At 51.4% G+C, this 27769-nt stretch overlaps 10 protein-coding genes across 10 annotated transcripts; 5 read left to right on the plus strand and 5 right to left on the minus strand.

Annotated features, from left to right (window-relative positions):
* Positions 1–1225: 1225 nt before the first annotated feature.
* On the plus strand, positions 1226–2632 carry rpt4 (proteasome regulatory particle base subunit RPT4; the record flags this gene model as incomplete). The annotated part of the gene is made up of 4 exons (XM_041687592.1): positions 1226–1442; positions 1545–1931; positions 1993–2449; positions 2512–2632. The coding sequence occupies 4 exons, from the start codon at positions 1226–1228 to the stop codon at positions 2630–2632; spliced, it is 1182 nt and encodes a 393-aa protein (XP_041541461.1).
* A 1078-nt stretch (positions 2633–3710) lies between these two features.
* On the plus strand, positions 3711–6040 carry MNS1 (glycoside hydrolase family 47 protein; the record flags this gene model as incomplete). The annotated part of the gene is made up of 3 exons (XM_041687593.1): positions 3711–4206; positions 4283–4927; positions 4986–6040. The coding sequence occupies 3 exons, from the start codon at positions 3711–3713 to the stop codon at positions 6038–6040; spliced, it is 2196 nt and encodes a 731-aa protein (XP_041541462.1).
* A 505-nt stretch (positions 6041–6545) lies between these two features.
* Positions 6546–7796, minus strand: AKAW2_31016A (M20 family metallopeptidase; the record flags this gene model as incomplete). Its single annotated transcript, XM_041687594.1, has 1 exon — positions 6546–7796. One exon carries the CDS (start codon positions 7794–7796, stop codon positions 6546–6548), a length of 1251 nt encoding a protein of 416 aa, XP_041541463.1.
* Positions 7797–11263: 3467 nt separating this feature from the next.
* On the plus strand, positions 11264–12871 carry AKAW2_31017S (uncharacterized protein; the record flags this gene model as incomplete). Its single annotated transcript, XM_041687595.1, has 2 exons — positions 11264–11564; positions 11667–12871. The coding sequence occupies 2 exons, from the start codon at positions 11264–11266 to the stop codon at positions 12869–12871; spliced, it is 1506 nt and encodes a 501-aa protein (XP_041541464.1).
* A 1559-nt stretch (positions 12872–14430) lies between these two features.
* Positions 14431–16776, minus strand: AKAW2_31018A (putative DNA 3'-phosphatase Tpp1; the record flags this gene model as incomplete). Its single annotated transcript, XM_041687596.1, has 9 exons — positions 14431–14595; positions 14878–15023; positions 15240–15300; positions 15486–15625; positions 15702–15829; positions 15887–16192; positions 16270–16382; positions 16464–16621; positions 16683–16776. 9 exons carry the CDS (start codon positions 16774–16776, stop codon positions 14431–14433), a joined length of 1311 nt encoding a protein of 436 aa, XP_041541465.1.
* Positions 16777–17173: 397 nt separating this feature from the next.
* On the minus strand, positions 17174–18073 carry SRB5 (mediator of RNA polymerase II transcription subunit 18; the record flags this gene model as incomplete). The annotated part of the gene is made up of 2 exons (XM_041687597.1): positions 17174–17495; positions 17580–18073. 2 exons carry the CDS (start codon positions 18071–18073, stop codon positions 17174–17176), a joined length of 816 nt encoding a protein of 271 aa, XP_041541466.1.
* Positions 18074–19740: 1667 nt separating this feature from the next.
* Positions 19741–20167, plus strand: AKAW2_31020S (alpha-ketoglutarate dehydrogenase subunit KGD4; the record flags this gene model as incomplete). Its single annotated transcript, XM_041687598.1, has 2 exons — positions 19741–19816; positions 19884–20167. 2 exons carry the CDS (start codon positions 19741–19743, stop codon positions 20165–20167), a joined length of 360 nt encoding a protein of 119 aa, XP_041541467.1.
* An 832-nt stretch (positions 20168–20999) lies between these two features.
* On the plus strand, positions 21000–22999 carry AKAW2_31021S (RUS1 family protein; the record flags this gene model as incomplete). Its single annotated transcript, XM_041687599.1, has 7 exons — positions 21000–21158; positions 21237–21349; positions 21403–21415; positions 21497–21560; positions 21630–21970; positions 22036–22080; positions 22151–22999. The coding sequence occupies 7 exons, from the start codon at positions 21000–21002 to the stop codon at positions 22997–22999; spliced, it is 1584 nt and encodes a 527-aa protein (XP_041541468.1).
* A 937-nt stretch (positions 23000–23936) lies between these two features.
* AKAW2_31022A (regulator of G-protein signaling domain-containing protein) lies at positions 23937–25040 on the minus strand (the record flags this gene model as incomplete). The annotated part of the gene is made up of 1 exon (XM_041687600.1): positions 23937–25040. One exon carries the CDS (start codon positions 25038–25040, stop codon positions 23937–23939), a length of 1104 nt encoding a protein of 367 aa, XP_041541469.1.
* Positions 25041–25708: 668 nt separating this feature from the next.
* AKAW2_31023A (uncharacterized protein) lies at positions 25709–26083 on the minus strand (the record flags this gene model as incomplete). The annotated part of the gene is made up of 1 exon (XM_041687602.1): positions 25709–26083. The coding sequence occupies one exon, from the start codon at positions 26081–26083 to the stop codon at positions 25709–25711; it is 375 nt and encodes a 124-aa protein (XP_041541470.1).
* Between the last annotated feature and the right edge of the window lie 1686 nt (positions 26084–27769).

The following is a 27769-nucleotide window of genomic DNA, read 5'->3' on the forward strand; positions in this document are numbered from 1 at the left end:
GGCGGGGTCATGAACTCTCCCCAGCTTAGAGAAGTTGAAGAACAGGAGGAAATGGGTAAGAAGAGAGATGATAGGAGTGATGTTGATGATGATGATGAGTATGGGTATGAGGGGACAAGTAATACTTACAGGACCTTGAGGATGAAGGTTGTACTATGTAAGGAAAGGGCTTTCTTGAGAGTACTCTAACACAAGAGGAGGGGAGGAGGGGGAAGTAGTAGATAAATAATAAACACGACAACAGACTGTTACAGGTAGGCTACTTCTTGTAAGCTTTCCCACCCCCAAAAGGCGTGTCCCCGGGAAAGCTCACGGTCTCGTCCTCCGAATCTTTCCAAGGGAATGGTGGGGCAGCCAGCATCAGTCGCTGCTCTCGCTGGCTGAAGCTGTCTCTAGACTCTCAAACTGCTACCCTCCCCAGCGAGATCTTCCGCATTCCCTCGGGGTAAGGCGGGTGTTGCTGCTGAGGACGGGGTTGACGAACTGACAAGGCTCCATGGCTCCTCTTTTCATGTCTTCTTTCCCGACCTGGGTCACGGCTAAAGGTAATAGAAAGTATGATGCTTATGGTACAGATCGCAGATGCATCCTGTCACCTGTAGGCGCAACAGCCCCCTCCTTTCCCACACAACAACAATACTGTACGCACCTACCCCTCCATTAGTAGTCCCAACTTTCTGTAAATCGCCCAGGACCAATTGAATGAGTCAGAGTACTACCAGTCATGTCGATTATGATCTATCTCATACGTTGAGAGAGCATCTTCCACATGCCCCTCAATGGGTGGGAAAACATCCAGCGCTTTCTTGTCTGGAAACTTCCATTGCGTAATGACGAAAATGCCCGCGGCAAAGGGACTAAGACACAGACACCTTGGTGCCTGAGAAGCTACCCCGGATAATAGATACTCCGACGAGTGATCGGTTTGTGGCCTTATCGTCTTGCAGCCTAATCATCAAGGCATAAATTCAGGCATACATTGGTGATTATGTCATTGTCGAGGAGCCAGCGTCATGTGATCACTGTGAGCTGGTGGCTGCTGTGAGCTCCTCGACAGCTCGCCGAGCTGGATGCAGTAAGACCAAGTACCGTCAACCAGCCCATCCCTTATCAATCCATCTGCATATTCACCCTCCCGGGTCGTTACCTTGTTTTCTAAAGACCCCCGAGGATTTTGCTGTTTCGACTTCGCTCTGCTTTTCGGTCTCCCTGATTGCCTTACATCATGAACGGCGCCAGCGATCCGGAGAGAGAGCAGGCGCTCGAGGATTACAAGAGGAGCCTGCTTGAGCTCCGAGAATGGGAAGCCAAGCTCAAGTCTCTTCGCATGGGAATCAAGGATTTGCAACGAGAGTTCGATATCTCTGAAGAGAACATCAAGGCGCTGCAAAGTGTCGGCCAGATCATCGGAGAAGTGTTGAAGCAGCTGGATGAGGAGAGATGTAAGTTCATCTCGATATCTCATCCCTATACCATTTATTCCCGGGCAGAACATGTTCAAATATGCTACCCTCTTTACCGGTATGTGAGCTGACCTGTTTCAGTCATTGTCAAGGCATCATCCGGACCGCGTTATGTCGTCGGTTGCCGCTCGAAGGTCGATAAAGCAAAGCTGAAGCAGGGTACCCGTGTCGCCCTCGATATGACCACACTTACTATAATGAGAATGCTCCCGAGAGAGGTTGATCCGTTGGTATACAACATGTCACTGGAGGACCCAGGCCAGATCAACTTCGCAGGAATTGGTGGTCTGAACGAACAGATCCGCGAGCTTCGAGAAGTCATTGAGTTGCCGCTCAAGAACCCCGAGCTTTTCCAAAGAGTAGGAATCAAGCCGCCCAAGGGTGTGCTCCTCTACGGTCCTCCTGGTACCGGAAAGACGCTGTTGGCACGAGCAGTGGCAAGCTCAATGGAGACGAACTTCCTGAAAGGTATACATCTCTAGTTCCGGGCGCGGGCTTAGGTAGGCCTAGATCGCTAACTCTGTCCTAGTTGTCTCGTCCGCTATTGTCGACAAGTACATCGGTGAATCTGCACGGTTAATAAGAGAGATGTTCGGATACGCCAAAGAACACGAGCCTTGCATTATCTTCATGGACGAAATCGACGCTATCGGTGGAAGGCGTTTCTCGGAGGGTACCTCGGCTGATCGAGAAATCCAGCGTACACTGATGGAGCTTCTCAACCAGCTGGATGGTTTCGATTACCTTGGAAAGACGAAGATCATTATGGCTACGAATCGGCCCGACACGCTTGACCCGGCTCTGCTGCGAGCCGGTCGTCTCGACCGTAAGATCGAAATTCCCCTGCCCAACGAGGTCGGTCGTCTGGAGATCTTGAAGATCCACTCCAGCACCGTTCAACTGGATGGCGAGATCGACTTCGAAAGTGTGGTGAAGATGAGCGACGGACTTAACGGTGCTGATCTTCGCAACGTTGTTACGGAAGCGTATGTTTATTTTCCATTATTGCTCTGCCCTTTTTACCCGATTGAGACTAACATAGAGACAGTGGTCTATTTGCTATCAAGGATTACCGGGATGCGATCAACCAGGATGACTTCAACAGAGCGGTCCGCAAGGTGGCTGAGGCGAAGAAGCTGGAGGGCAAGCTGGAATACCAGAAGTTGTAGTTCCCGCTTGATTGAATACCTGAGAATTAGCCATGATGTAGAAAGCTATTATTTCCAACTTATGGGAAGCCCACCCCCAATCTGCTTATGCTCATCTAATGTACACAATCCATGCAGTGATAATGCCGTGCAGTTTGCAGCCTTGTTACTTAAAGTAGTAGGTACGGTTTAAGTGATAGCCCAATTAATCACATGGGAAGTTTCCCCACAAACTACTAAGGCAAAGAAGGTGCATGGACCCGGGGCATTGGACCCTGACCGGGTAAACATAATGTCTGCCATGGGTTGTAACTGAACAATCGAGCTTGAGTACCAGTATTGATGACGATGATGGCTTCCTCTTCCTCTCCAGATACTGTGAATATGCCGCCGTTCGTCGCCAAGGCCGCGACCAAGGATCGGCATCCATGCGCTGAGGACAAGTTGAGCTAGGCGCCACATGGGCTTTACACGCGTCCAACGGAATGGCTGTCCTCACTTTTATGTAATGCTCGAATCAGTTTCCCTAGGCGCCGAAACATCTTCTCAGAATAGTTGACACCTGTTCAGTATCTTACTGTCCAGGAACCATCGATGGCCTATTAGTGTGCATCGGGAGACAGTCCGCGGAGATCAACAGACCCAACTTGCGACCGGTCATCTTAAATCGCAAAGAGATCAAATGCTTGGTTCAATCGGGGGCCTGCCAACTTTATCGGTAATCTTACCATTTACTCCTGGGAGCTCACTATCGCTGCAGCAATTCACAGTGCTTCTTTTGGCTAACCGTTGAATGGTCCTCTCATTTTTCCTACTAGATCTAAAACCGTTCGCCCCCGTTAACTATAGTCTTGCCGCGATACTGACTACTACTTTGGGGGCTTACCCCAGACTACCTAATTACCTACCTACGAACGAACGACGTATCCTGTAACCAGACGTCCTTGCCTGAGCACCAGCCTCAATCCGAGACAAGACACTGAACCTATGCGAATAAATCTGACAGGCCACAGATTGTCTCGGACTTAGAGCGCATCGGAGGTGTGGTCCTCCCTCGGTAGAGGACAGATATAGTAGTAGAAGCTTGGCGGTGGTGGTCATGTCTTTCCAGGCCCCTCGGAACAGTTCTCCATTTTCGTCTCAGCAACCGTTCCAGAATAACTACTGGCGTGCTAGTCGAAGCCCTGGGACCAACGGGCTGCCTGGCTATGGGTTTTCGCCTCCGACTGGTATCTCCAACTCCCTGAACAATCCCCTCGCCGGCGACCGCACTCTCCCCATGTACAAGGACAAACCCTACTTCGCACCACGACGCACCGGTCCGAGAGCCAGGCGGCGGAAGATCATATATAGCGGACTATGTCTGTTTGTTCTGCTCGCTCTGTGGTACTACTCTGGCTCTGGTCAGCCGGAATGGAAGACACCGGACGCGGAGAAGGGCGCCGAGCTCTGGAAGTGGGTGCAAAGTTTTGAGGAGTCGGAACCACTATACGATGGCAGTGCAGTGACAGAGAAAATTGACTGGGAAGCAAGGAGGGAGAAAGTCCGCGACGTCTTCATTGTCAGTTGGGATGGTTATGCAGCTCATGCGTGGGGTATGTTTTTGAATGAAAAATAATCTCTGCTTCTTGGATGTGGTGACTGACAATGGCTTTGTCTGCTGGTGATTAGGTTACGATGAATACCACCCTATCGCCAAAAACGGCCGACACATGATTGAAGGAGGAATGGGGTGGATAATTGTTGATGCGCTGGACACGTTGATGATTATGAACCTGACGTCGCGAGTGCAACATGCCCGCAGCTGGATCCACAACTCGTTGCAATACAACCAGGACCACGATGTGAATACCTTCGAGACTACCATTCGCATGCTGGGAGGCTTACTTTCCGCACACTATCTCTCCACGAACTATCCCGAGCTGGCTCCGCTCACGGATGACGATACAGGCGCGCCGGGAGAAGACTTGTATATCGAGAAGGCCACCGATCTGGCAGATCGTCTATTGGGCGCTTTTGAATCCGGTACTGGCATTCCGTATGCAAGTATCAATCTCAACAAATCCGAGGGCTTCCCCTCGTATGCGGATAATGGCGCCTCATCTACTGCCGAAGCAACTACTCTCCAGCTGGAGTTCAAGTACTTGGCCAAGCTGACAGGCGAGGCCGAGTACTGGCAAGCTGTGGAGAAGGTCATGGAGGTCGTGGACGACCAGAAGATGGAAGACGGATTGCTTCCGATCTACGTATATCCAGAGACCGGCGAGTTTAAAGGCGATAACATCCGTCTCGGTAGCAGAGGCGACTCGTACTACGGTATATATCCAGCTGATTCCATGCGTTAATTCCAATGCGCTGACTGATGTCTTTCTAGAATACCTCATCAAGCAGTACCTTCAAACGCAGGAGACTGAACCGATCTACAAGGACATGTGGGACGAGTCCCTCGTCGGCGTGCGCAAGCACCTAATCACCTACACGCAGAATGCCAAGTTGACCGTTCTGGGCGAACGCCCTGCCGGGCTGCACGGAGTCCTTTCCCCCAAGATGGACCATCTAGTCTGCTTCTACCCCGGCACTATCGCCCTCGCAGCAACCGGTGGGCGTCCTCTTTCCGAGGCAAGACAGTCACCCGACTGGGGCCAACGCCAGGAGGAAGAGATTCTCCTCGCCCGAGAACTAACCAAGACCTGCTGGGCAACGTACCTAATCACGAAGACCGGCCTCGCACCAGAAATTACCTACTTCAATGTAGACGACCCCCGTGTTATGGAGACAGACATGTACCCAGACTCGACAATTGCCAACCCCAGCTCAGGCCAGCAAAAAGCCTCTGGCGAACTTCCCCTCCTTTCCAAATCCATCTACCCCGTCAGCGACTACTCCACCAAATGGCGCGATGACCTCAACATCCACAAACAAGACCGCCACAACCTCCAACGCCCAGAGACCGTCGAATCCCTCTTCTACATGTACCGCATCACTGGAGACGACATCTACCGGCACTGGGGCTGGGAGATGTTCAAGTCCTTCGTCAAGCACACCGCCGTGGTCGAGGACATCCCTGTTGATGAACTCAGCAAAGAAGACGCATCCAGCTCAACATCATCATCGGAGGCAGAAGAAGATGACGGAACCCGACAGAAGTCGAAACCCCAGAAAATCACCGGCTTCACCTCGCTCTCAAACGCCGATGACGACCCCCCACTGAAGCGCGACAACATGGAGAGTTTCTGGATGGCAGAGACGCTCAAATACTTCTACCTGCTTTTCTCGGACCGCGACTTCATCTCTCTGGAAGAACATGTGTTCAATACAGAGGCGCATCCTCTCCCGCGGTTCAAGCCGACGGGTGAATTGAAGACCGGGTGGATGAGGAAGAGTCGGACGATAACGACATCCAGTGAGGAAGTGGAGGAGTCGGTATAATTTTCTTTTTGACTATCTATTTTTCTTTTTTTTGCTCTTATATATATCTCTTGGACTACGTTTCCTCGAATTTACCAAAATACAAGAAATATGCCTCGAATTTATTTTATCGCCTATTGATTTGTCTGATGCTTGCTTTTGATACTTAAGTACTGTTAGTATATATTTGCTCCTGCATTCTGGCTTGTTACATCCGAGGCAGGCACTTGGGTCTCTTGTCTACTACTTTCATTATCTACAGTTTTGGCTTTGTATGTCTGGTACTACTACTAGTGTTACTGCTAGTAGTAGGATTTGCTATTTCATGACTTAGTTGGCTTCGGATTGAATGTTCTGTCTGTACGATAGATCCTCTAGTACATATATTAACTTCCCTGTGGGTGTCTATATACTATGTACAGAATATACGTACTAGTAGTAAGCGGAGAGAAACAATCGTGATCGTTTCCTCGTTATATGTACACGTCGTGGCTAGTCGGCTGGTTAATGGCTAGCTGGTCAACTTTTAATTCCTGCGAGCCCGCTGCACAGCAGCCTCAATGAGCCGCTTGTACCCACGGACCGCCTCCTCCAATTGTCCGACAGTAATAGCCTCATTATCACCATGCGCAACATGGATACTACCCGGGCCATACAGGTAGCGCTTAACTCCCTCGGAGACCTTCAGGTTCGGCACATCCGTACCATAGTTCACCGTGGTGATCTCAAATCCGGGAACGTCTGTGTCCAGGTCCTGAGGCGCGTACCCACCAGCATACGCAGCAAAGTCACAGTACACATGCTCGTCACCACCCGTGGCATTTCTCACCGCACGTGCAACAATGTCCCTCGCCTCGTCGGGCGTCCCCGCCGCCAGACGGATCGCCACCTCAGCGATGGCAGACGAGGGCACTACGTTGGCCGCGACGCCAGCGTCCACGCGCCCAATGTTCACGGTGGTTTCGCCGTATTTATCGCTCGCGGGAAGTCCGCCCTCCGCTTCTGGGATCTTGCCTAGATGATCAACCCGCGACAGGGCGGGCAGGAGGGCGGAGATGGCGCTGCTACCGAGCCAAGGGTATCCCGAGTGAGCGGCCTGGCCAGTTGCAATGATGGGAAACTCCAGCATGCCTTTGTGACCGGCGACGAGGGCCTGCTCGGTGGGTTCACCGAAGATGACGGTGTGGTAGGGGGACGGGGAAGGGTTGAGAGTGGAGTTGTCGGAGAAAGTGCGCATGCCGAGGCCACCAACTTCTTCGTCGACAACGAAGAGGAGGCCTAGGCTAGCGGATGGGTTGGATTCGAGGGTATCGAGGACGGCGAAGATCTGGGCGGCAACGCTGGCTTTGGCGTCTACGGTGCCGCGGCCGGAGATGAGGATGTTGGAGTTGTTGTTTGCGTCATCGTGGAGCCCATAGGGGATGAAGGGGGGTACGGTGTCGATGTGGCTGGTCAGGAGAATCTCAGGGCGGTCTTGGGAAGGCGAGGTGGATGGGTAGGCGAAGATGTTGAAGCGGTCGGGGTCGCCTTTGGAGGATGAGGGGACGGGCTGCTTGATGACGGTGAAATTGTGCGATTCGAGGAATTCCGCCACGAAGGTGCCTACGGCCGTCTCGTTACCAGAGACGGAGGGGATCTGGACGATGTCGCGGTGGAACGAGAGGAACGGCGAAGCGTCGATGATGTCGGACGCGGTGGAGGCGAGGGACAAGAGGGTCTGCGGGGAGGCAGCCGAGGCTACGCCGACGGCCGCGAGAAGAGAGATGGGGGATTTCATGGTTTCTAGGTGGCTAAGGGTGAGTGGGAAAGGGTAAAGGCATTCCCTGGATGGAGGATGGAGGTCAATTGGCTGATGAGAGGGAGACTGTCGAGGGAGGACAGGGATGGGGAAGAATTGTTTTGTGATGCTGGGATGAGGAGTCAATGGAATGCAGGATTGATTAAAGCGCGATTTGGAGATAAGCCATTGCTGCCTGAGGATACAGGCAGCATTCAGGCATGGATGAGTCAGTCGGTCTGGACCTGCCTAATTGGGGTTTAGCGTCTGGTCACGCCATTCCTTCTACTAAATGAATCTATCTGTAAGATGAGTCGTTGTATAGATCACCAGCAGGATACAAAAGAATGCACCATGATGCATATACACACTACACACTACACAGCACTTTTACTTGCTAGATGCACAGAAGAGCGATGAATGGTCCTGCTTGGACTGGTGCTCCACCAACCAACATCATGATGTAGAATCCACTGGAAATAGAAACGATCCGCTCAATTAACTTCTGCAGTCGGCCGACTCGTCAAGAATACCTAAATCTCCTCAAGAATCGGCGGAATGACGTCCCTGGAAATCCTTTCCTTCCACAATGTACGGAATACAAACTATACAGCACCTTTTGTCCGATCGCCATCGTGCATCTTTGAGAATGAAGTACTGAAGGATTGGAACAGGCGGCAACTAACAAAACATCCCGACCGTCATTGCCGGCCGTCAACAGATATGCTCACAAAGCATGGCGCCAAGATCCCTTACCGTTGGAGTTTTCCGCGGAACAGCGCCGGACTTCCACCCGCTCGAATAGCATTCTTGATGCGGTCGAGCTGGACTGAACCAAGGAAGAGAACATCAGAGTTGAGGGAGGCAAGGTTCCCGGTCGGTTGGCGCTGAAGCCATGTGGATCTGACGTCGGCACCAGACCTTTGAATGCTCACATTCTCACACATACACACAGAGAGAAGAGAATCAACTAATCAGAACCTTACTGTAGAAGGCAAGTTGAGGGATCCCATTCTTGTTCTACCTCGTCCCCACCGCTGACTTGGCTCTCGCTTTCTACTGTATAGTAGGAAGTTTACTAGTTAGTTGATACAGAAACAATAGTCATCATAACAGGAAGGTAGAAAATAATATCATCATCATCAGAACTGGGGGCGCGGTCCAGTACCCAAGCAGTGCCACGGCGAGATTCTCAATCTCTCTTGTGTTCCCTCACGCATTGAAGCACAACAGCTCCGGCCACTGCAAACTATTCATTCTCACACCCCCTGCTGTCTTCCCTCCCTTTTATTCCAACCTACTGTTCCGTCGGGACTGGTCCGATGTCAAATCTATAATGTGGGAGAGGATGGTTGATAGGTCGTCGTACTTTCGGGGACTCTACTTGGTCCCTGAAGGGGTATGACGACGGGGTTGAGGGGTCGCACAGCGCGTTCACAAGCAGTAAAGGAATGGAGCTCTGTCTATCCGATGGGGGGATGCTCTGTGTTGGACCAGTCGAGTCGGTCAGAGTCTAGACAACTTCCTCTCCAGTCCCCACTACCCTCGCTGGGTTCCCTTGTTCGTCCGGCTTCTCTGTCCGTCTCCATCCTCGCTTGCTGTGTTGGAGACGGCGCCGATGTGCAGCCGTTGAAACCTGTCTGAGGGAAGGATTCAGACATTCACCATCCACACCCACACACACTACACCAACTCACAACTGCAAATTGGGATTCATCATTCGATGCAAGTTCTCATTTGAACCATCCCAGTCGACTCAGTTGCCGAACTGCTCACGGATTAGTACATACGAACACTACCACTACTACCGACTTCGACTTACCGGAGTAGCCATTCGACCGCGTGTCTTCTCCGACCCACGATGGCCACAGAAGCCCAAAGAACAATTGCGAGCCATGGCCACTGAGGCCCGATCCATGGTTCCCCAGCCACGGAGCGAAACGGAGCCCTCACAGGCCTGTCTAAGTTAGTGTAAACCCGACGATCATCCTGACTGTGGTTAACTGGTTCCTCTGGTTCTGTGGTTTCAGCCTGTGGTTCTGGTTTTTCTCTCCTCTAAAATCTTTTCCCTGTTTCTTTTTCCTTTTTCTATTTTTTGCCCATCGACAGCCCTAAAACTGGCCTGTCAGATGGCTGGGTCGACAGGGAAAAATTGGGCCCAGTCAGCAGGCTAGATAGCTCCGATAGAAGGAGAATTTAGTGACGATGGGCTAAGACTGCGATCCAATGGATCAACTGGGGCAACGTTCTAAAGGAAAAAGGTCGACTGGATGCTGTCAAAAAAAGAAAAAACCGGTCTAATTTGTCAAGTGTCACAAGAAGATTTTCATCGCATCGCGGCGTGTAGAATATTAGCTATCAATAATGAAGCAACATTCCTGACACACACACGCATTCTCTCTCTCGCTCGCTCACACTCTTGCGCTGGGTTGTAGACATTGTTGTTATTGTTGATATTTGCCTATACGTGCTTTGTCTGTGCTCCCAGATCTCTTTCATTCTCATCGCCTCCTCTTTTTCCTCTTCTCCTCATCCTTCCCCTCTTCGCGCCCCCTCATCAGTTACTCGACTCTTCTTCTCTTCTCTTACTCTATCCTCTCACATCATATCTTCTCATCCTATTCCTATTTCCTAGATTCCTAAAACGCCCTTTCTTCTCCCCTCCGCAAGCATTCCTTCAATATCCTCCCTGTCTACCTCCAACCTCCCACCACCCCCCCCTTGAGTCGGATCCTGTAACCTCACCGCAATCATCAGCCTCCGATTGACTGCGGCCCACTGAGCTGTCAGCCGCGTCCTTTTGGGCCTCACGAACAATCCCGGCCAGTTGTTCGTTGACTGGGTGCTGCGACAGGCTCCACGTCTTGCCTGCCCTACCAGCGCGGACGGATTCTCAGCGTCTCCTTCCTTCAGGCCGTACTTCTTCAATCCGGGCCAAGCCTGTCAGTCAATCAATCAATCTCAAGCAGTCAGCGTCAGTCAGAAAGCCAGTCAGTTGCGCTTTCTCCATCTCTTCTCTGTTCATCAGAGCCTGTCGCTGCTTCTGTTACTGCAAGGCAATCTCGCGATTCCACCGCCACGCCACGTCGTCACAGACCAACTTCGTTCCTCGTGAACAATAAAGGCGCTCTTCCCGGGGCTCGTGGCATCTCTTTGGTCCGATCGATCGTCCTTTCTTTTTCCTTCTCCCTCTCTCCCCTCTCACTTCTTTGAACCGCCTTTTCTTGGTAGTTCAAACAAACAAAAAAAAGAACTCTCCCCCGCCGGTCTGGGCAATCAATCGAACACCGGATGATGTTCCGTCCGCCTTCAAATTGACTCCGTTCTGTCCTCCCCTGCGTTTCGCGTTGTTCCTCCTCACGTCCGTTTCGCCCTGTTCCGGCACGTGAAGTGGAAGCCTCACCATCTGCGCGATCTTCAGTCACCGCCAGCCTGACTACCACGCTAGTAGTCTTGACTCGTCCATTATGTTAAAACCCGCCCAGTTTCTAGATACCAGACGGCGCGATAGTTTGGAAGCCATGGCTGAGTCGTCCCCGTCATCTCGCCAGCCTCCATCGCCCTGGACCACCACCTCCACGCCTGTTTCACCCGCTGTGTCTCTTTTTTCTGCCAAGGGCCACACGCGTTTTTCCAGCTCGGTTTCGTCCCTGGTTTCATCCCCAGGGCACGGTAACTCGATGGAGAGCCCGTCGCGGAATCCCTTGACAGGAGTGAAGGAAGAACCCTGTGGGTCTCAGCCCAGGGACCTCGAGGAGGATTATTTCCGTATGTTACTTGCCCTTGCTCCCAGCCCCCGTGCCTTTCCTTTTCTCCTGCTTTATTCTCCGATATCCGTTTCCTCGTTCGCTAATCGATTCCTGTCCACAGAACACTTTGACCAAGGTCTCTCGGTCGCTGAGGATTCATACTACGCTTCGTTCGATGCTTCTGACAGCTACGATCTAACGGACGCCGGCATGGATTTTGCACATTCCCCCAGGAATCGACGCTCTGATAGTATCTCCGCCCGGGGTCTTTCGCGCATCGGCTCCCGAATCTCCACCATCTCCACTCGCTGGAAGTCCAAACGTGCCTCCGATGGCCCGGACGGTGCAGATGTATTCGCAACACAGCTGCGTTCCCGCACTAATTCAGCATCGTCCGCCATAGCCAGTCCCACCACCGGTTCTTTCACTCGCGTCAATTCGATCCAGGTTCCTCCATCGCCCGCTAGGACTATCTTTGAGGAGGCCATCAGCGAAGCCGGGACGCAACCTATCGATATCAGCAAAGCCAACCGGTACAGCCAGGAAGAGGATTCGGCCCCTCAAGCAACGACTCCCCTCCTGCCACCGTTTATGGGCGATGAATCATCCTATCAGACCGCGTCTCGCGTCCATTCTCCGTTACAATCTCCTTCAGTAGCCGACAATATGGTAGATGACGGCCCAGTTGTCTGCAGCGCTGTCGCCGATTTGCGATTGGCAGGCTTGCCTTCGCCACCCCTCTCGTCCAAGCCATCTGTCGCATCGTTCAATCGTCCTCGAGCCAGTACAGTGCGGACGGTCTCGGGAGATGCGCCTCCATTCACGCTCTCCGACCCAAATGACGAGTGGGCGAATAGACTCGGTCATGCCAACTTCACCATCCAGCCGGAGCCTTATGCACCTGAGACCTGTGACCTGGGAGCTTTTGGACAGCTGCGCGCAGATTGGGACCTGGCTCAGTGCAACTTCATGCGCCATCTCGTGCGGACTGGCGAACATTATGGTGTTACTTCCACGATCTACAAGCTCACCGAAGAGAAGTGGGAGTCCATCAATCGCGAATGGCGCCGTCATCATGAGGCGATGCTATCTGAGCTAGAGGTGACAGAGGGACCCCGTCTTAGTTTGATGAAGTCCCACTGTGACCCTTGCGACCCGGTCAAAATCCCTCGCCTTCACGACAACAAGTTCCCCGAGCTAGGCGATGGCGAGATCGTGGGTCCTATGAAAATCGCTCCAGCAGCGAATGGATCCGGACTATGTCGCACCCGTTCGTTGAAACGCAACTTTGTCAAGTTCTTCCAGGATCTCGTCATACGTTCCTGATTTGACCGCCTTGACACGAACATGGAAACAATTAATGACCATAGACAGACTGCGGGAGGCTTACGATGTATACCATCTTACGACTTTTTCTTAACGCCTCTCGAACGATTGATTCAGCGAGTGATGACTTATGCCTCTCCTATAGTATACATGTTTCGACGGATATGTTTTATCTTTCTTTTTACACTGTTTCTGTTCATGATCTGTGATTGCATAATGATGACTGATGACCTGTGCACCTGCGACTACTGACTCGCAGAGTGCAGTCCGTTCCTTAATGTTTGATCTCTCTGCATATGTACCCTCTTCCCCTGTTGTTAAATACTTGTTCGCGCCAACATGTATTGATAATGCTGTACACTGCCCAGCATCTCCTTTGTGTGTGTGTTCTCTCTGCCGGCGATGCATTCCTTGCGTCATTGTCCTTGGCACAAAAAGTAACCGTTGGGTTGCACCGTCTAATGACTGGAGAGGGGAAAGTCTGTGGATGCAAAGACAGGGGAAAGAGGGGAGCATGAAGCAGAAGAAGAATTACGATTGTTGCAAGCAAAAGTGGCTGGGTTACCCAGCGAAAAGGGAAACGAAACCATTGCAAGGGCGCTTCCTGGTGTTCTGTTCTGTCTTATACCCCAAGGCATGGTTCTTCATTCATTTATCCTACTTGAAATTCTACGTTTTGCTGCCCCTTCCACAAAAAGCCAAAAGCATATACCTATTATAGATACATGCCTGTTCTCTGTTCGCGTTTCTGTACACCCCAGTGTATATATACAGATACTACTATTAGATACTACCTAACTAGACCTACATATGAACTACATATTAGTACTACTTATGACTCACCCACCACCCACTATAACTAATCATGATGCCTTCAGTTCCCTACGGATAATTATGGTTCCCCGCCCTTGCTTGCCCACATGCAATGCATATGCAGTGTACTTTGTTTCCCCCCCCCCAGTAGTAGTATGTATGTATGTAGTCCACAGTTACTCAACCCCCCCTCCCCTCCCCTCAAAGAACCAGTTAGCCAGCCAGCCAGCTAGGGTCAGACTCAGGTCAGACAAGTCGCCTGATGCATACATGCGCGGGGTCGACCGCCTCCCCCCCCTTCTTCGACAGCCACCCGAATCGAGTAACTCGTACCGCGCACATGTAGCCTAAACTTAAGTACTTCCGTTAAATAGCTGGTGGCTAGCTAGGTAGGGTCTGGGTCATTTACATCGATTGTTCTTTTTCTTCAGTCATGCATGCAGGCGTGCATGTGTTTCAATTCCGCTAGACTAGGTAGATAGATAGATAGATAGTTGGTAGAAAAACGCCTAGAACAGAGCTGGATTAGCCCGTTGCTGCATATGAATGACTACGTAGGCAGCAGCAGCAGCAGCTATAGTAGCAGTGGGTAGCTGGAGTTGTTTATGGGTGGTAGTCTAGTTGAGCTGAGCTGAGCTAAGCAAAGCTGTGTTCCTATGGTTGCTTTCAGATGGGGCAATGTTCTATGAATGCTAGTGGGTTTGTTGGGCGGGCGGTTAGATACTACGTACATAGAATAGTTGTCTTCACACCCAGTACTGGCCCCATAACCTTTTGGCGGTCTCGTCTCCTCGGAAGCGGAATTCCACACGGATGATGTCTTGGAAGCCTTCTGCCATTGACGGTTCTTTGAATCGGCGGAGGAAATCTCCAAAGGCGATTCCGGGGAGAAGGGTGCGTGATTCGGGGTTCTGGGTATTGGATGGAGAGTTAGTATTGAGTATGCATCGACTGGTAAATGAGTGTATATATGCATGTATGGGTATAGGTGTGTCTGATGATCTGATAATAGGTAACGATACACATGTGACCGTTGGGGAAGATGGTTTTATGGGTGGAGTTGGTATAACCACCACCTACCTCCATTCGAACGACTCGGAATGGGGAGAGGACAAGCTATAGGTTTGGGTGGGAGGGGAAGAGGGGGCAATGGGGATGCAGTGCACGCGCATCTTCATCTCGCACGGACTTACCAAGGTTTGATTTGCGGCACGGACCGCATTATTATGCCGGCAGAGGGCCGGGGAAGCTGTGAAATAGACACAACGAATCGGGACGTTGAATTCCTTAGCGACTTCTACCCAGTGGGATCTGGTTTCCGGGTCGGCGTTGGTGTTGTCTGTGCGTCTGATCAGCGACGAAATCTAACCGTTCGTGCATGTGCAATAACACCGTGGTTACTGAGGAAGAGGGGGGATGGATCGCAATATGGGCTAGGGTTGGTGTAGCCTGGCTAGACTCGAGCCCCGGGAAATCGACGTTGTAAACCGTCAATGCAAGGGTGGGTGGGTTGGTCTCTTGGGGAAAGACTGCCCCATTCATAACGTTCACGTACCGACAACCACGGATCTTCCGGCTGCAAGGTGTTCCTTTGCCACTTTGATGCACTTAGGGCGCTGTGTTAAACGGCTGGTTAGATGAGAGATTATGCAATCTTGGTAGTACATAGATGTGGGTTGGTCGTTGAGGCGTCTATCTGCTGCGCGAGCGAAGCCCCTGCCACTTTTGGGCTTGGCGTAGAAGGGGGTGTTGGAAGGAAGTAACCCGTATAAGGACTGATGATATAATGAAGGAAACGTACAGTTTTGAGCAGGTCTTGGTTGACTCGTTCGTATTTCAGCGGTTCAAGATATTCCCAGTAAAATGAGGATTTGCCCGCACCAGGGCTGCCGCAGAATATCACCAGCTCGAGAGGACTCTGGCGAGAGAAAGGTGGCGCCACTGCATCATGCAAGACAAGTTGTCAATAGGGTACTCTGATGGTCGATTTACAATCACCCCGTGCATTGAGACTCACCGTCGTCAGTTGGCTCTGCTTGCAGGTATATTGTCGGATCGAACGGTTCCACGAGTGGCTCTGGATCAGCATTGAGGAAGAACTCCTCGGGCGTCTTAAAGGGTACTTTAACATTGAGTGCAAATCCGCTTGAACCGCCGTTAGCGTATCAAGTCCGTGAGTGTGCTTCAAAAGGCCAGCCCTACCGGTCGACCATGGAATGATCGTTCGGCCGTCCAGCAGCGTCCCCGACAAAAACGGACTCTGCCAGATTGACCCCCGACACATCAAAATCATAGTCGTCGAGCATCTCCTTCCATAGACCCGTCCTGGGTTTCCTATATTCGTCATCTTCTGTGGCCGCATATACACTGAGAGGGATGTCCAGTTGTTTCATGACAGCCGACGCCCTCTCCTTGAAGTTGACAAGGCTCTTGGAGTCGCTCTGGCCTTTCTTAAGATCTTTCTTGAGACTGATCTTCTTTTGATTCGTTACGACCACCACGTAGTATCTGCACAGAAGAGAGATCAATATCCTGTTGTCCGGAAGCAGTCTGATCAAGGAACTATAAGCCAACCTACGACATACCCATTGTCGTTCAATTCCTTGAGTTTCCCAGGTACTGTATCATGCCACCACTTCCAATCTGACCCATTCCTGGGGAAAGTATTTCCAGAGGCTGTCGAGACGAGCGTTGAATCCTAGGTGCGATGACCTAGTCAGTCTCGAGCTCGTGCAATGATATACCGTGAATTCGCTGGACGGTCTGGTTTTCAACTGACCAGGTCAAATGCCGCGATCCTAGGCTTCTCCGTACTTTTTTTGTGACCGAGTTCCGAAGTATACTTGCCAATGACCGCACTGTTATTGACAATGCGCCAAGTGATCTGTTCGGGCTTTTTCTGAGATGCCGGAGTAAAGAAGGAGGAAACAGCTTTTTCTAGTATTTATTAACCCTATTAGTATAGAAATGTAGCGAAAACAGAATAGGTATGCCTCACTAGTTATGGTAGACTCAACCTTCCTTTTGAGTGGAGGCGGCGAAATAGCTCGAGTGGGGGAAGCTGTACGTTTCACGCCCCCGCCGCCGGCCATCCTGAGATACTGGAGTCTGGAAATAATCTTGAATATGTCTGCCGGGTACCGTGTCTCGAATCTAGCCGAAAGAGAGATACGTAAACTGCGACTGGATGGCTCGAACTGGTGTCGGATTCAAAAGCGGAAGTCGACGCGCTGACGCGCGCCTGAGCTTCGCGAAGTCACATGCTTATATTGACGGCTCATCGCACCCATACAGTTGATGGGTGCTACAACTGCACCGCTGACATCAAGTGATGTGTATGTTTTCCATTAGAATTTACTTTTCTAAAGAAGATCTCAGCACTATGTTTTAAGGCTCCTAATGACAGATTTAAATTTCCAATGATTTATCTACTGAGAGCCATCAACTCCGGGGTATATAGCACGGCTAAAAAGATATGATAATACATGATTACTTCGCTCGCGTATCCAGAGACAGCCGATCCGCCATCTCTAGACGGACGGCCGACTTGAGCTGCTCGCGAAGCCCGAACAGATGCTGCGAAGCCGTCCTCATCATCTCCTGATTCCCGCCGTCCTGGACGGTGATAGCAGCTTGCAGGACATAGCTCCCTGTCCGTTCCAGCGGTGAGAGTTCCTGATAAGCAGGCAGCTGCCGACGAGGTCCATGTGATTCCTGCGTCCCAGTCGGGTAAAGCAGGACACGGTGTAGGAAGATAACGATGTCATTGAGAACAAAGACATCCCCTTCCACCACGTACTCGGTGACAAAGCTGAACCCAGTTTGTCAGCTAAGTAGGACCAATCAAGTGACGAAGGAGCTGGATATGCGCCGAGGAGTACGGGATGTCACTAACCTATAGCCCCAGGCATTCATGGGCGCCGTGATATCACCTTTAGGCAGCGTGGCACTGGCCATCAGACGAGCAGTCACGGCGGATCGAGTGCCTGCCTCGGGAATATCTCTGAATTCCAGTTTCCAGGGCTGGTCCTCGTAACTGTAAGACGATGAAGACGACGAGGGCTTCTCCTCCAATCCGGACATGGAGACATCGGGATCTCCAGATGAGGAAGGGTTCCCGCCAAAGTCGGCTTTGGCGACGGGACCGACTACTTGGGTATAGAACATGCCGCCATTGAGCATTTTATTAAGGCGCTGCAATTCGACACCCTGCAGATCTTGACTGGCCCCAACCCGGGTGGTGGTCAAACCTGGCTTGCGGTAGGCCTTGAAAACCAAGCGTCTTTCCAGGCGGTGACGGGGTTGCATGGCCGTCAACCCGGCCAGCTGTTGAAGGAGCTCATGATGCTGGTGCGCGGGGACCGAGGCGAAGAGCAGAAGCTCATGCATAATCAGAAGAGGAAGAACCGGGGTAGAAATCGAGACGAATAAGAATAGTAATTCGGGAGTTTCGTTCAAGCCTGTCTGTAGCTCCCTTAGCTCCCGGCCAGCTTTGCTCAGGGAAAGACGGAACACATCAGGCAAAGCCGCAAATCAGGCAAAAAGCACGGGTGAAGTCGGGTCGGAGACACCTTCCGAGTGTCCACTTTGGTCCGGCCGGTAAGTAATATTGTTATGGTACGGTAACTGCCAGACAAGTCTCGAGAATTCAGTAGTAACACAATAGTTGAACAACAATCCACTTCCTGGCTGGGCGGAAAACGCGTGGGGAGATAACAACAATCATGTGATATCACGCGATTGCAACTCCGAGGAGAGTTAAAACCAGGGATTTCATTGTGAGCGGCAAATGCTAGAAGGCAAAGTTTAAGAAGACAACAAATCAACTATAACTAAAAGATTTTTAGAGATTTAAACTTTATGATTTTTTTTCTTTTTCCCTGTTCCTCTAATATTGCTTGTGTTGAAAATTTCCCCTTTTGGACAGGGCTAGTTGGGGTAGACTCATCCGAGCACATGCCAAGATGGGGGGAGGGGAAGGAATTTACTATTTGTGAATAGTGAGGTTGAGTTGCCCTCCTTCCCAGGGCTTGCGGGGGTCAGATCCCGGAAGGTAAAAAGTACAGTTCTAAGTCTTACATAGAGTGAGGGTGTACGTATGTGCATGTGTGAGGGGGATCACGCCAGACTACGTACTTGTGATGTTTCTCCGCTCAGGTGATCTAAGATAAGAGAGGGTTTGTTACACCAACTGGAGCATCGTAACGTCCTCTGGGGAATCCTACGAATGAGGGGAAGCCGAAAAGAGACGTGCAGGTGAAAAGCGTCGGGAGGAAAGGCGATTAGAAGGAAGCACCCGATGCAGGTCCCCCAAATCCAAACTCACTGACCAGTCAGGCACGGGTCTTCCTTCACCGGGGATGCGGGTTTGGGCAAGGATCGGGGCCGTCGGGAAGTAATCATCAGGTGTCAATCATCCTAACACTATCAGTCTAATATCTGATTTGGGGAAAAGGATGGGGAACATGATGTCGTTGCTATCGAATTGGCAATGAGCAGCTAGTACCGACTCGACCGAATAGTCTCTGATCATACCACAAGCAGTATAGAACCAGACGTTGAGGAGTAGTAATCGTGCCAGATTGATGGAAGGGTGGAAGGCAAAAGCCCGGATCACAAAATCCGGCGGCGGGTTTCTCGTTAATAACCCGTATTACTCCATACATACCACCAAAGCTGGGCTTATCAAAAACCCACACCCTCGCTTCCGCTCCGACCCTCGTCGGCATTTTCCCTCTCCTCCTCCTCCTCCTCATTCATTTCTTTTCCCCTTCCCCTCCACCAGTCTTTCCAATTCTCCTCCTGCTCTTTTCCCTTCGTCCAGACAGCCTTCTGTACAGTCCTTGCCTCTTTTCTTTCTCAAAATATATAGGCCTTCTGTGTCCTTGTCGTGGAGAATCCGCCTGTCTTCCAAAAGCTTCCTCTTCCACTTCCAACTTATTAATCGCTTAATTCGGTCGCGTCGGACACCAGCGGTTTCCCTCGATTCCTCGCTTTTCATCCTTACGACTACCTTATAATCTATAACCCTATCTTCCTTACTCCTACTATATAAAATGCGTGCCACCTTTGCTCTCCGCAGTGCTGCCCGCACCCCCCTCATCCGGTTCCTTGGCCGCCGTTCCGTGCCTCGTATGTATTCCTTCCCACCCGTCAATTCTACGCGCCTGCCTCTTTGTCTAACATGACCCATCTCCAGAGTCCGTTGACCACACCCCCCGTCCTCACCCCGCTTCTCCTTCCGGAATCCTCCCGGACTCTTTCGCCGCCTACCGTATCAAGGCTCAGCAGCACGGCCCCCTTGGCCGTGCCTCTTTCTCTCAGGGCATTGGCCGCAGCGCTGGTGCCTCCCTGGGCCCCGTTCAGCCCAAGCAGGGTGAATTCTTCGACCGCGACGAGCTTCCTGCCCGTTTCCACCGCCTTCCCTGGTCCGAGGCCGAGATTGAGGCCATTGAGACCGGCGGTGCCAGCCTGTTCGCGTAGATCATTCCAGGATCTCACTCAACGAGAGATGACGCAACGGTAGCGGTCACGGGTTGGTGATTGACGAATACTATCATGTTAAAGATAGAGTACGACCATCGGCATGGGGCCGTGGCAGCCGTTGTTCTCCCAATTCAACCATGGAGTAACAGGCGAGTTGTGGGGCCTGGTTCGTCTCGCATCATTGGAACTTGGATGGTACTATAATCAGGGGCTGGGAGCACCGTCGCATACTGGTGATGGGTCGTTTGTTGGCATTGTCCAACCAGGAGCTGCTTCCGTCCCTGCACTTCTTCGATTGCTTCTTTTTATGCTTTTCTTTTCGGTCACGGCGCTGGTGGTTGCTTGTTTCGGAGCTTAGCGGTTTGGATTCCTTGTACTTGGGGCGCGACACATGACGGATGCTTTCTTGTTGTCTGGCTGGGGCTTGCTGAGATATCTTCGGATTTCTGTGCATAGATGGTTGTTTCATTCGGATCCAAAAGTCTGCTGCATGTTGGACTATCCTCGGTTTGCGGGGCTTTGTCTGAGTTCTTCTGTGAGGTTTATTAGTACTATACTGAGGCTCGAGGAGACCTTGAATACGATCAATCATCTCAACATAAACTTTTTGCAGTCACGTAGTCTACTGTAGAGAGCTACTGGTCGTCCATCCGAGATTCTGCCGGACTGCAGCGGACAGATGTCATGACACGTGCCCGTATTCTTAGCGTCAGCTCCTGCCACGCAACAACAACTTTCTATACAGCTTCCATCGAGCTACGCGTCTCCAACATCGCGTCAGGTCTCAAACGGGACTTTCATCGAGACCAAAAGGAACACGCGCCACATAATGGCCCTTAAAGAGGACAGCACCGCAATAACCTTCACCGAGGTGGACGAAGTTAATCACCCTACCGCAACTTACATTTACTCCGAGCCCGCAGCGGGCCCTGCACGTCCTGAGCAGGACAAGAAGCATAGAGAGAATTGGGGACGCGTGGATGTGGCAGTACGTGATCTCCAATGTTACCCAATCTGAGCGCTAGGCTGCAAAGCTGTCATTCCGATTTAACTATTTGCTTGGTAGCATGCTTCCTCCACTACTCTGGCAGCTTGGTCTTCGAAGAGCGTTCTAGACTTTCTGGTTGAGGTCTTCCTTCCTGCTGGATATCCCCACAGCGTCACGGATGATTATGCGCCGTAAGATACTGTTGATCTCTCTCCCTAGCATCGGGCTCTACTAATTCATACAGATACCAATTGTTTGTATGTGGAAAGCGTTAAGCACACCATGCCGAAGCACTACCATACTTGCCCCATATCAGACTAGACGGCTAATCCACGAAGGACTCTCTCCAAGCCTTCAGCAGCTCGATTGCTGGTCTCCTATCTTCAAGAGCAGTGCTGCAAGGTCGGTAGATGTCTTATTCGCACCAAACAGCTGGTCCACAGACTATCTACCCATACTAACAGCCCTTAGGTGTTGGAGTTGGTAACGCCGATGCTTCCCCCACCGCAGCCCTACTGCTGCATATCCTCCAAGATTCCTCTGGCCGGATCGCGACGATTCTCTTCGCGCACCGGGTTGGTACTGCTCTCGAGCCAGAATGCAAGATGTACCGGCTGGCAGCAGACGTCTTCAACGACCTAGCAATGATCCTCGACTGTCTCTCGCCAATGATCCCAGCAGGTGCTCCTCGAGTCACCGTCCTCAGCACAGCAGGTGTCCTTCGGGCTCTATGCGGAGTAGCAGGGGGGAGTTCTAAGGCGAGTCTAAGTGCGCATTTCTCTCGCTGGGGGAACCTCGCTGAAGTCAATGCGGTAAGTGAATAAATCGTTATTCGAACCTTGCGCCTAGAATCCAACCACTAACCTCTTGTCAACAGAAAGACTCATCGCAAGAGACAATCATATCCCTCATCGGCATGCTCGTAAGCCCGACATACCCTAACTACTACAGATCATCTTCACCAAAGCAACCCTGACTCAAGAACCTCACAGGTCGGCTCCTTCGTCGTCTCCCGCGTGACCAGCTTCTCCACAACCTGGATATGCCTCTTGATGCTTCTAGCCCTGCACCTCAGTCTCAACTATGCCGCCGTGCGCTCCGTCCAAATGACCAGTCTCAACAGACAGCGAGCGAACATCGTCTTCTCAACCCTCCTAAATACCGACCCAGACGTCACACAACTCCTCCACCCAGAATCCACCAAACAACAACAACAACAACAGCAGCAATCCCACCAACCACCCTCCTGGAAGACCCTAACCCCAGCCCACGTCTCCAAGCAAGAGAAAATCTTCGAAACAGACGGCATCCTCCGCTGGTCCTCCTCAACAATGACTCCCCCTCAAACCCTCGGTTACTGTCGTATAGGCATCTCTCTGCAACAATTCCTCTCCACGTCTGCACTATCCACCACATCTTCTAAATCCCTCCGAACCCCAATCCCAATGCCCCAACTCACCACCCTCTTCAATAAAGAAGACTACATCCTCTACCTCACCAGCAGCAGCAACAGCAGCAGCAGTAGTAAGAAGACCCCAACATGGCACGCCAACATCCTACTCAAGAACACTACCACAAGTCAATCCCAGCTCAAAGCATGGGCGCATGCCTTGCTGGCTGCAAGGGTTTTGTCGACATCATCAGCAGCAGCACCAGCAGCAGCGGATTTTATTAGTACCTCGGACCAGATTGAAGCTACTATGGATGTACTGCACCGGACGTTGGAGTTCCTCAATGAAGGGTCGAGGTTTGATCGGTATACGACTGTGTTGACGGACAATGGCTGGGATTTGAACATTGCTGCGTTGGAGACGAGGTCGGGAAGGAGGGTCGTCGTGTAACTAACATAGCTAGCATAGCTGTTTGTCTATGGCTGGATATTTCATTAGTGTACTCTTGTGTAGCTTAGTAACATGGGTGTTTCTATAACAGGTCATAATTGCTTTGTGGCGATGGATACATAGGTATTGAATATGTAGGAGCATTGTTGATGGGTGAGATGGGGTTTCAATACTCTACGGTGTATGACAAGACAGTCTACTCAATCCTTCGAGCACGGAACAAGGTGAAGATAAAAAGCATCCAATCCATGGGTATCTATCGACCAGTACACAGTGATGCTAATGCTAATGCTGATGCAAAGTGTGATGCTAACTAAAACACGGAGGAGAAAGAAAAAAATGCAGTCATGCCCTTTGACAGAAGGGGGATAAACAACAACTCCCATGCACGCACACATCAACAGAATGTCCCCTCGACACCCCACACCACTGCCCCTTGTGAGAAATTCAATATGGATACACACACACACAAAACGCCAAGAGACATAACAGATAACCACCATCCCGTTTTGGAAACCCCCCAAGTCTATATGGTTTTGATGATGACAAATGGAATGATGCACGCTGGGTCGCTTGCTTCGATGCAAGTGGAAGAAAAAAAGGCAAAAAGGAACATGAGACAAAACGCCAGAATATGCTTAAATCATAATGCACATGCATTACACCGTCCACTCGTAGTCAGTGAGTCAATGCGACATATTCGCTCAATAACCGAGAGATCAATCATATATGCGGTATCAGGTTATGCAGATCGGATCATGCGGTCTAGCCGATGCGGTGAGAGGAGTAGAGATCAGGATGCCATTTTTGGCGATCCGGCGAGAATTCGGAGCGAAGAAGGCTTTTGAGTGATGAAGGACATCATCAGAGCTTTGAAGCTCTGCCAGATGGGGTGGGATTTCGGTAGGGTTGTTGTCGGCCGGTTTTGAACGGCCAGTCATTCGTCCATGCCAGACAACTTGAAATGTTGGTTGCCGGAGCCTCCGTGGCCCGAGCGCTTTTTGAAGCCCAACTTCAGTCCCATCTTTTTCCATGGGTTGTCGGTGCGCTTCGGGCTGTGGGCCAGGTGCATGCAGTGAGGATCGCTGGAGGGCGGCGTAGTCGGCGGTGTCATTGGTTCGCCTGCACTGGCACTCGATTGCAAGCTTCCAGAGTCATCAGTCAACGCCCCAGACCCGGAATCTCCGCTGGCGTTGGAGACCTGTCCCAAAGTCCGATGGCCGACCTTACCCATGGAAGTCATTGCACTCAAGGAGAAGTTCGAGCGGCTAGGCGGAGAACCGACGGACACCGGCGATCCCAGATCCTTGGAAGACTGGGGAGACTGCCGTCTCCTCTTCGACCGGCCCCGACTGGCCGTGTGCTCGTCGAAGCTGGAGTTCGATACGACGGTGATATCGTCCTCCTGAGAAAACAGCGGCTCCGATAGCGGCAAAACGTGAGCGGTCGAAGCATGCGAATTGAGAAACGGCAGAAAGATCGACTCCTCCATCAGATCATGGACGAGTTTTACGGCAGCGTCCAGGGTTTCGGGAAGCGGCGGGTTAGGAAGATTGGCGTGTCGAAGGATGTCATCGCGGACCTCGCTGGAGACGTTGATCTCTCGTGGAGATCCGGGCAGAATGTAAGCTGTCAACAGTCGCTGCCAGAGCATACGCAGATGCTGGCTGCCGGTGCAGTCGGTGACGATGGGCGATTCATTCAGCTGGCGGCTCAGGGCATCGTATGTTTCCCGGTACCGCTTGGCCTCCAGAGTGAATTCCAGGGTCTCCAGACAGTGGTTCTGCGAGAGATAGGCCATAAAGGCACTAAGGGTGTACGGGGCAGGTGCAGTGTTGGCCAGCACCTCATCTAATGAGGGACGCATGGGACAGAAAGCACCCGGAGGAACCGTCAAACTCAGCGGACGCGAACCGGAGGAGTCCATGTCCTCGTCCGACTCGCTGTCCGATGAGGAAGACGTGGGAGAAAGCTCAGGGGTGGTGCTGGGAGTATGGTGTCGGAAGAGTATGGGAGGATGCAGGGTCTTCTTTTTAAGCATCGCGTACAGCGTGCGTCGGTCACTGGGGTACGGCGCAGGTGTGGTGAAGCCCCGAAATCCACCTCGTTGTTGCTGTAATCCTCCGAGACAGCCCAGGCAGTGAATCCGGTACTTCGCCAGTCTTGGACGTTGAGTGGCCACCCTTTCCGGAGAGGCCAGACTCGTCGATAAGAGAAGCCGTGTTTCAGATGGTGAAGCGTAAAGAGAGACAGCGCGACGGTGAGGCGGCGGCACTGAGCGGGTAGAAAGGCTGAAGCGAGAACCCGGCGATAAGGTGGTGAGTGGTGGTAGTAGTAGTGTAAGGTAGAGTTGAGTAGATAAGTGAAGACCTCAGTTAGTGAAGGATTGAGATCTGTTGGTGGACAAAGGATTGATTAGTCGTTTCGATGTCCCGCAGCAAGGGTATAGGCAGCAGCAGCGGTTTTTCCAGAAGGGTCAGAGAAGACGGGGGGTGTGATGGGAACGTATTGGAGGAGGAAAGTTGGTAATTGGGGGCAAGGCAAAAGTAAAAAATGGTTGTTAATAATAAGAGACAGGACTAAGGCCAGGCACAGCGATAGTAGTAAGTTGTAAAAGGGAATTGAGAAAAGAAAAGAAGATGACGCCACAGGAGACACAGCCGAATGGCAGAGGGAAGAGAGAGGGGGGGAGGGATGACTGGTAAGTATTCAAATAAGAGGACCAGCCATATCCAGAGGGTGTGAGTGAGAGAAGAGTGGAAGAAACAAGGCAGGACGGGCCAGTGGTGGGTGGAGTGAGGTGATGCCGATCAGGACCCCTTCAAAAGTTCTCAGAACCTGCACGGAAACGTCGAGCACCCGGGGGGAAAGAGCGAAAGAGCGAGAGCGAGCGAGAGAGAGAGGGAGGGGGGGGCCACACAGGAAAGTGAGTAAGTGGAGTGGAGAGAAGCCAGCCAGACAGAGAGAGAGGGGTGGGGGACCCGCCAGAAAGTGAAAATCGAGAAGAAAGTGGATGGATTTGCTGGATTTGCTGGCCCACAGGAACAACCGGCGGCCCAAGATTTCCTCACTTCTAGAGCCCATCCACGTTGGCTGGCAGTGGATGCTCTCCCTCTGCAATTCCCATGGGAACCTCGCCTTCCCACACCACGAATCACCGCTGACGAGACTTCCCGGTCGATCGTACCCAGGATGAGTTCCAGCCTATCACGCCGACTTCGGCGGGTCTCTTCAGCCAGTCACAGTTGCAGCCCAAAGAGATAATGCCACCCACCCCTCCCAAAATGTAAAAGTAAAAATCTAATCGGGAAAGAAAAAACAGGGAAAGTCGAAAATGGTTCAAAAAAGAAAATCGTCACTTTGGGAGAGACAGAAAGAGGGAGGGAGAGGGGGGCGGCTGCGTATTTCTTTGTCTCCTCCTTCCCAATTTGGTTTTTTCTCTTTTTCTTTTTCTTTTCTTCTTTAAATCCCTTATTCCGCTTATTCTTCAAAGAGAGAAGAAATTAATGCTGGGAAGGGGAAGAAGGCCAGCAGGAAAAAGATTCCACGCTGATCATGAAAGCAACAATGACTGACTGACCCCAGACAGACTTTCTAGAACCACAGACACACTCCCACGCACCACACACAACACACATTGGAGGGATGAGGACTACGCGGCTAGTAGATAGTAACAGAGGCATGGCCAACCAGGAGAGAATCACGTCATGCCCCTAAGGCATGCCTCAGACACTAGCCCAGAGAGTGACTCGCAACCATTGCAACCCAAAAAGGATCTGAGAAACCAAAAGGTGGAGACCATGAATGGAAATTGGCTCCCGCCGCTGGTCTTGAATGGATCACCAGAACGCGCGATGGATCTCCGGCCGATGAAGTAATAATCCAGAGTTCCAGCTGCTGGATGTGAGGCCGAAGGTGGGTCCATAGCAACGCAAGTTTAGCGTTGGGGCAGTCAAACTCGATGTGCAAGGTCGTGTTGTGTGTGGTTTGTGCTGCTGCCGCCGCCGCTAACTACTCAATCCCATCGTTGTGTGGAATATAAAACCGGCCATGGTGGATCCTGGCGCTTGTTTCTTCTGCCCTTCAACAATGAATGACTCGAGAAGAGGGCCCTCTCTCAGCTCTGTGGATATCCCATCTGCCTTGGCCTCGCGTAGTGCTCACTACAGCTATGACTGTCTGGCAGTCTGCGGTTGTTGCTATGATGGTATGGACCAGGTCGATCGATCGATCGACCGGCGGACCCCAAAGCAATATCCCGTCATGGATTGCAGTTGAAACAGCATAGTGGAGCGACCGAAAATATGACAAGCACCATGGGGTAAGAACAGAGCCAACACAAAAAGATCAAGAAATTAAAAAAATGAAACAAGAAAAAAGAAAAAGAAAAAAAAGAGGAAGGGGCCGAAGGAATGGGCCCAAAACCGTAAGGAAATTGAGGGAAATAAGAAAAAATAGCTTTCTAGAAAGAATGAAGGAGAAACCAATGTCGTTCACTCACCATGCGTCAATTGAAATGCGACCTCCCGCAACAGAATATCCGTAGAAGGAGACCGGCAGCAAGGGGGCGGTCGCCAAAACGCGCGTTCAACGCCAATATATCTCAACGGTGCAGCAACGAGGGAGGAGGGAAAAATCGCTCAGGGCTGATCAAAAATGATAGATAGCGGAGCTTATGTAGGTTGCAGGCAAGTAGGCAGGCAGGCAAGCCGAAAAAGAAGCAGGCGTGGAGTTTAATTGTATGTATGTCTGTATGTATGCTGTAGGTAT

The sequence above is a fragment of the Aspergillus luchuensis genome, chromosome 3 (assembly GCF_016861625.1).
Source record: "Aspergillus luchuensis IFO 4308 DNA, chromosome 3, nearly complete sequence".
NCBI lineage: Eukaryota > Fungi > Ascomycota > Eurotiomycetes > Eurotiales > Aspergillaceae > Aspergillus > Aspergillus luchuensis.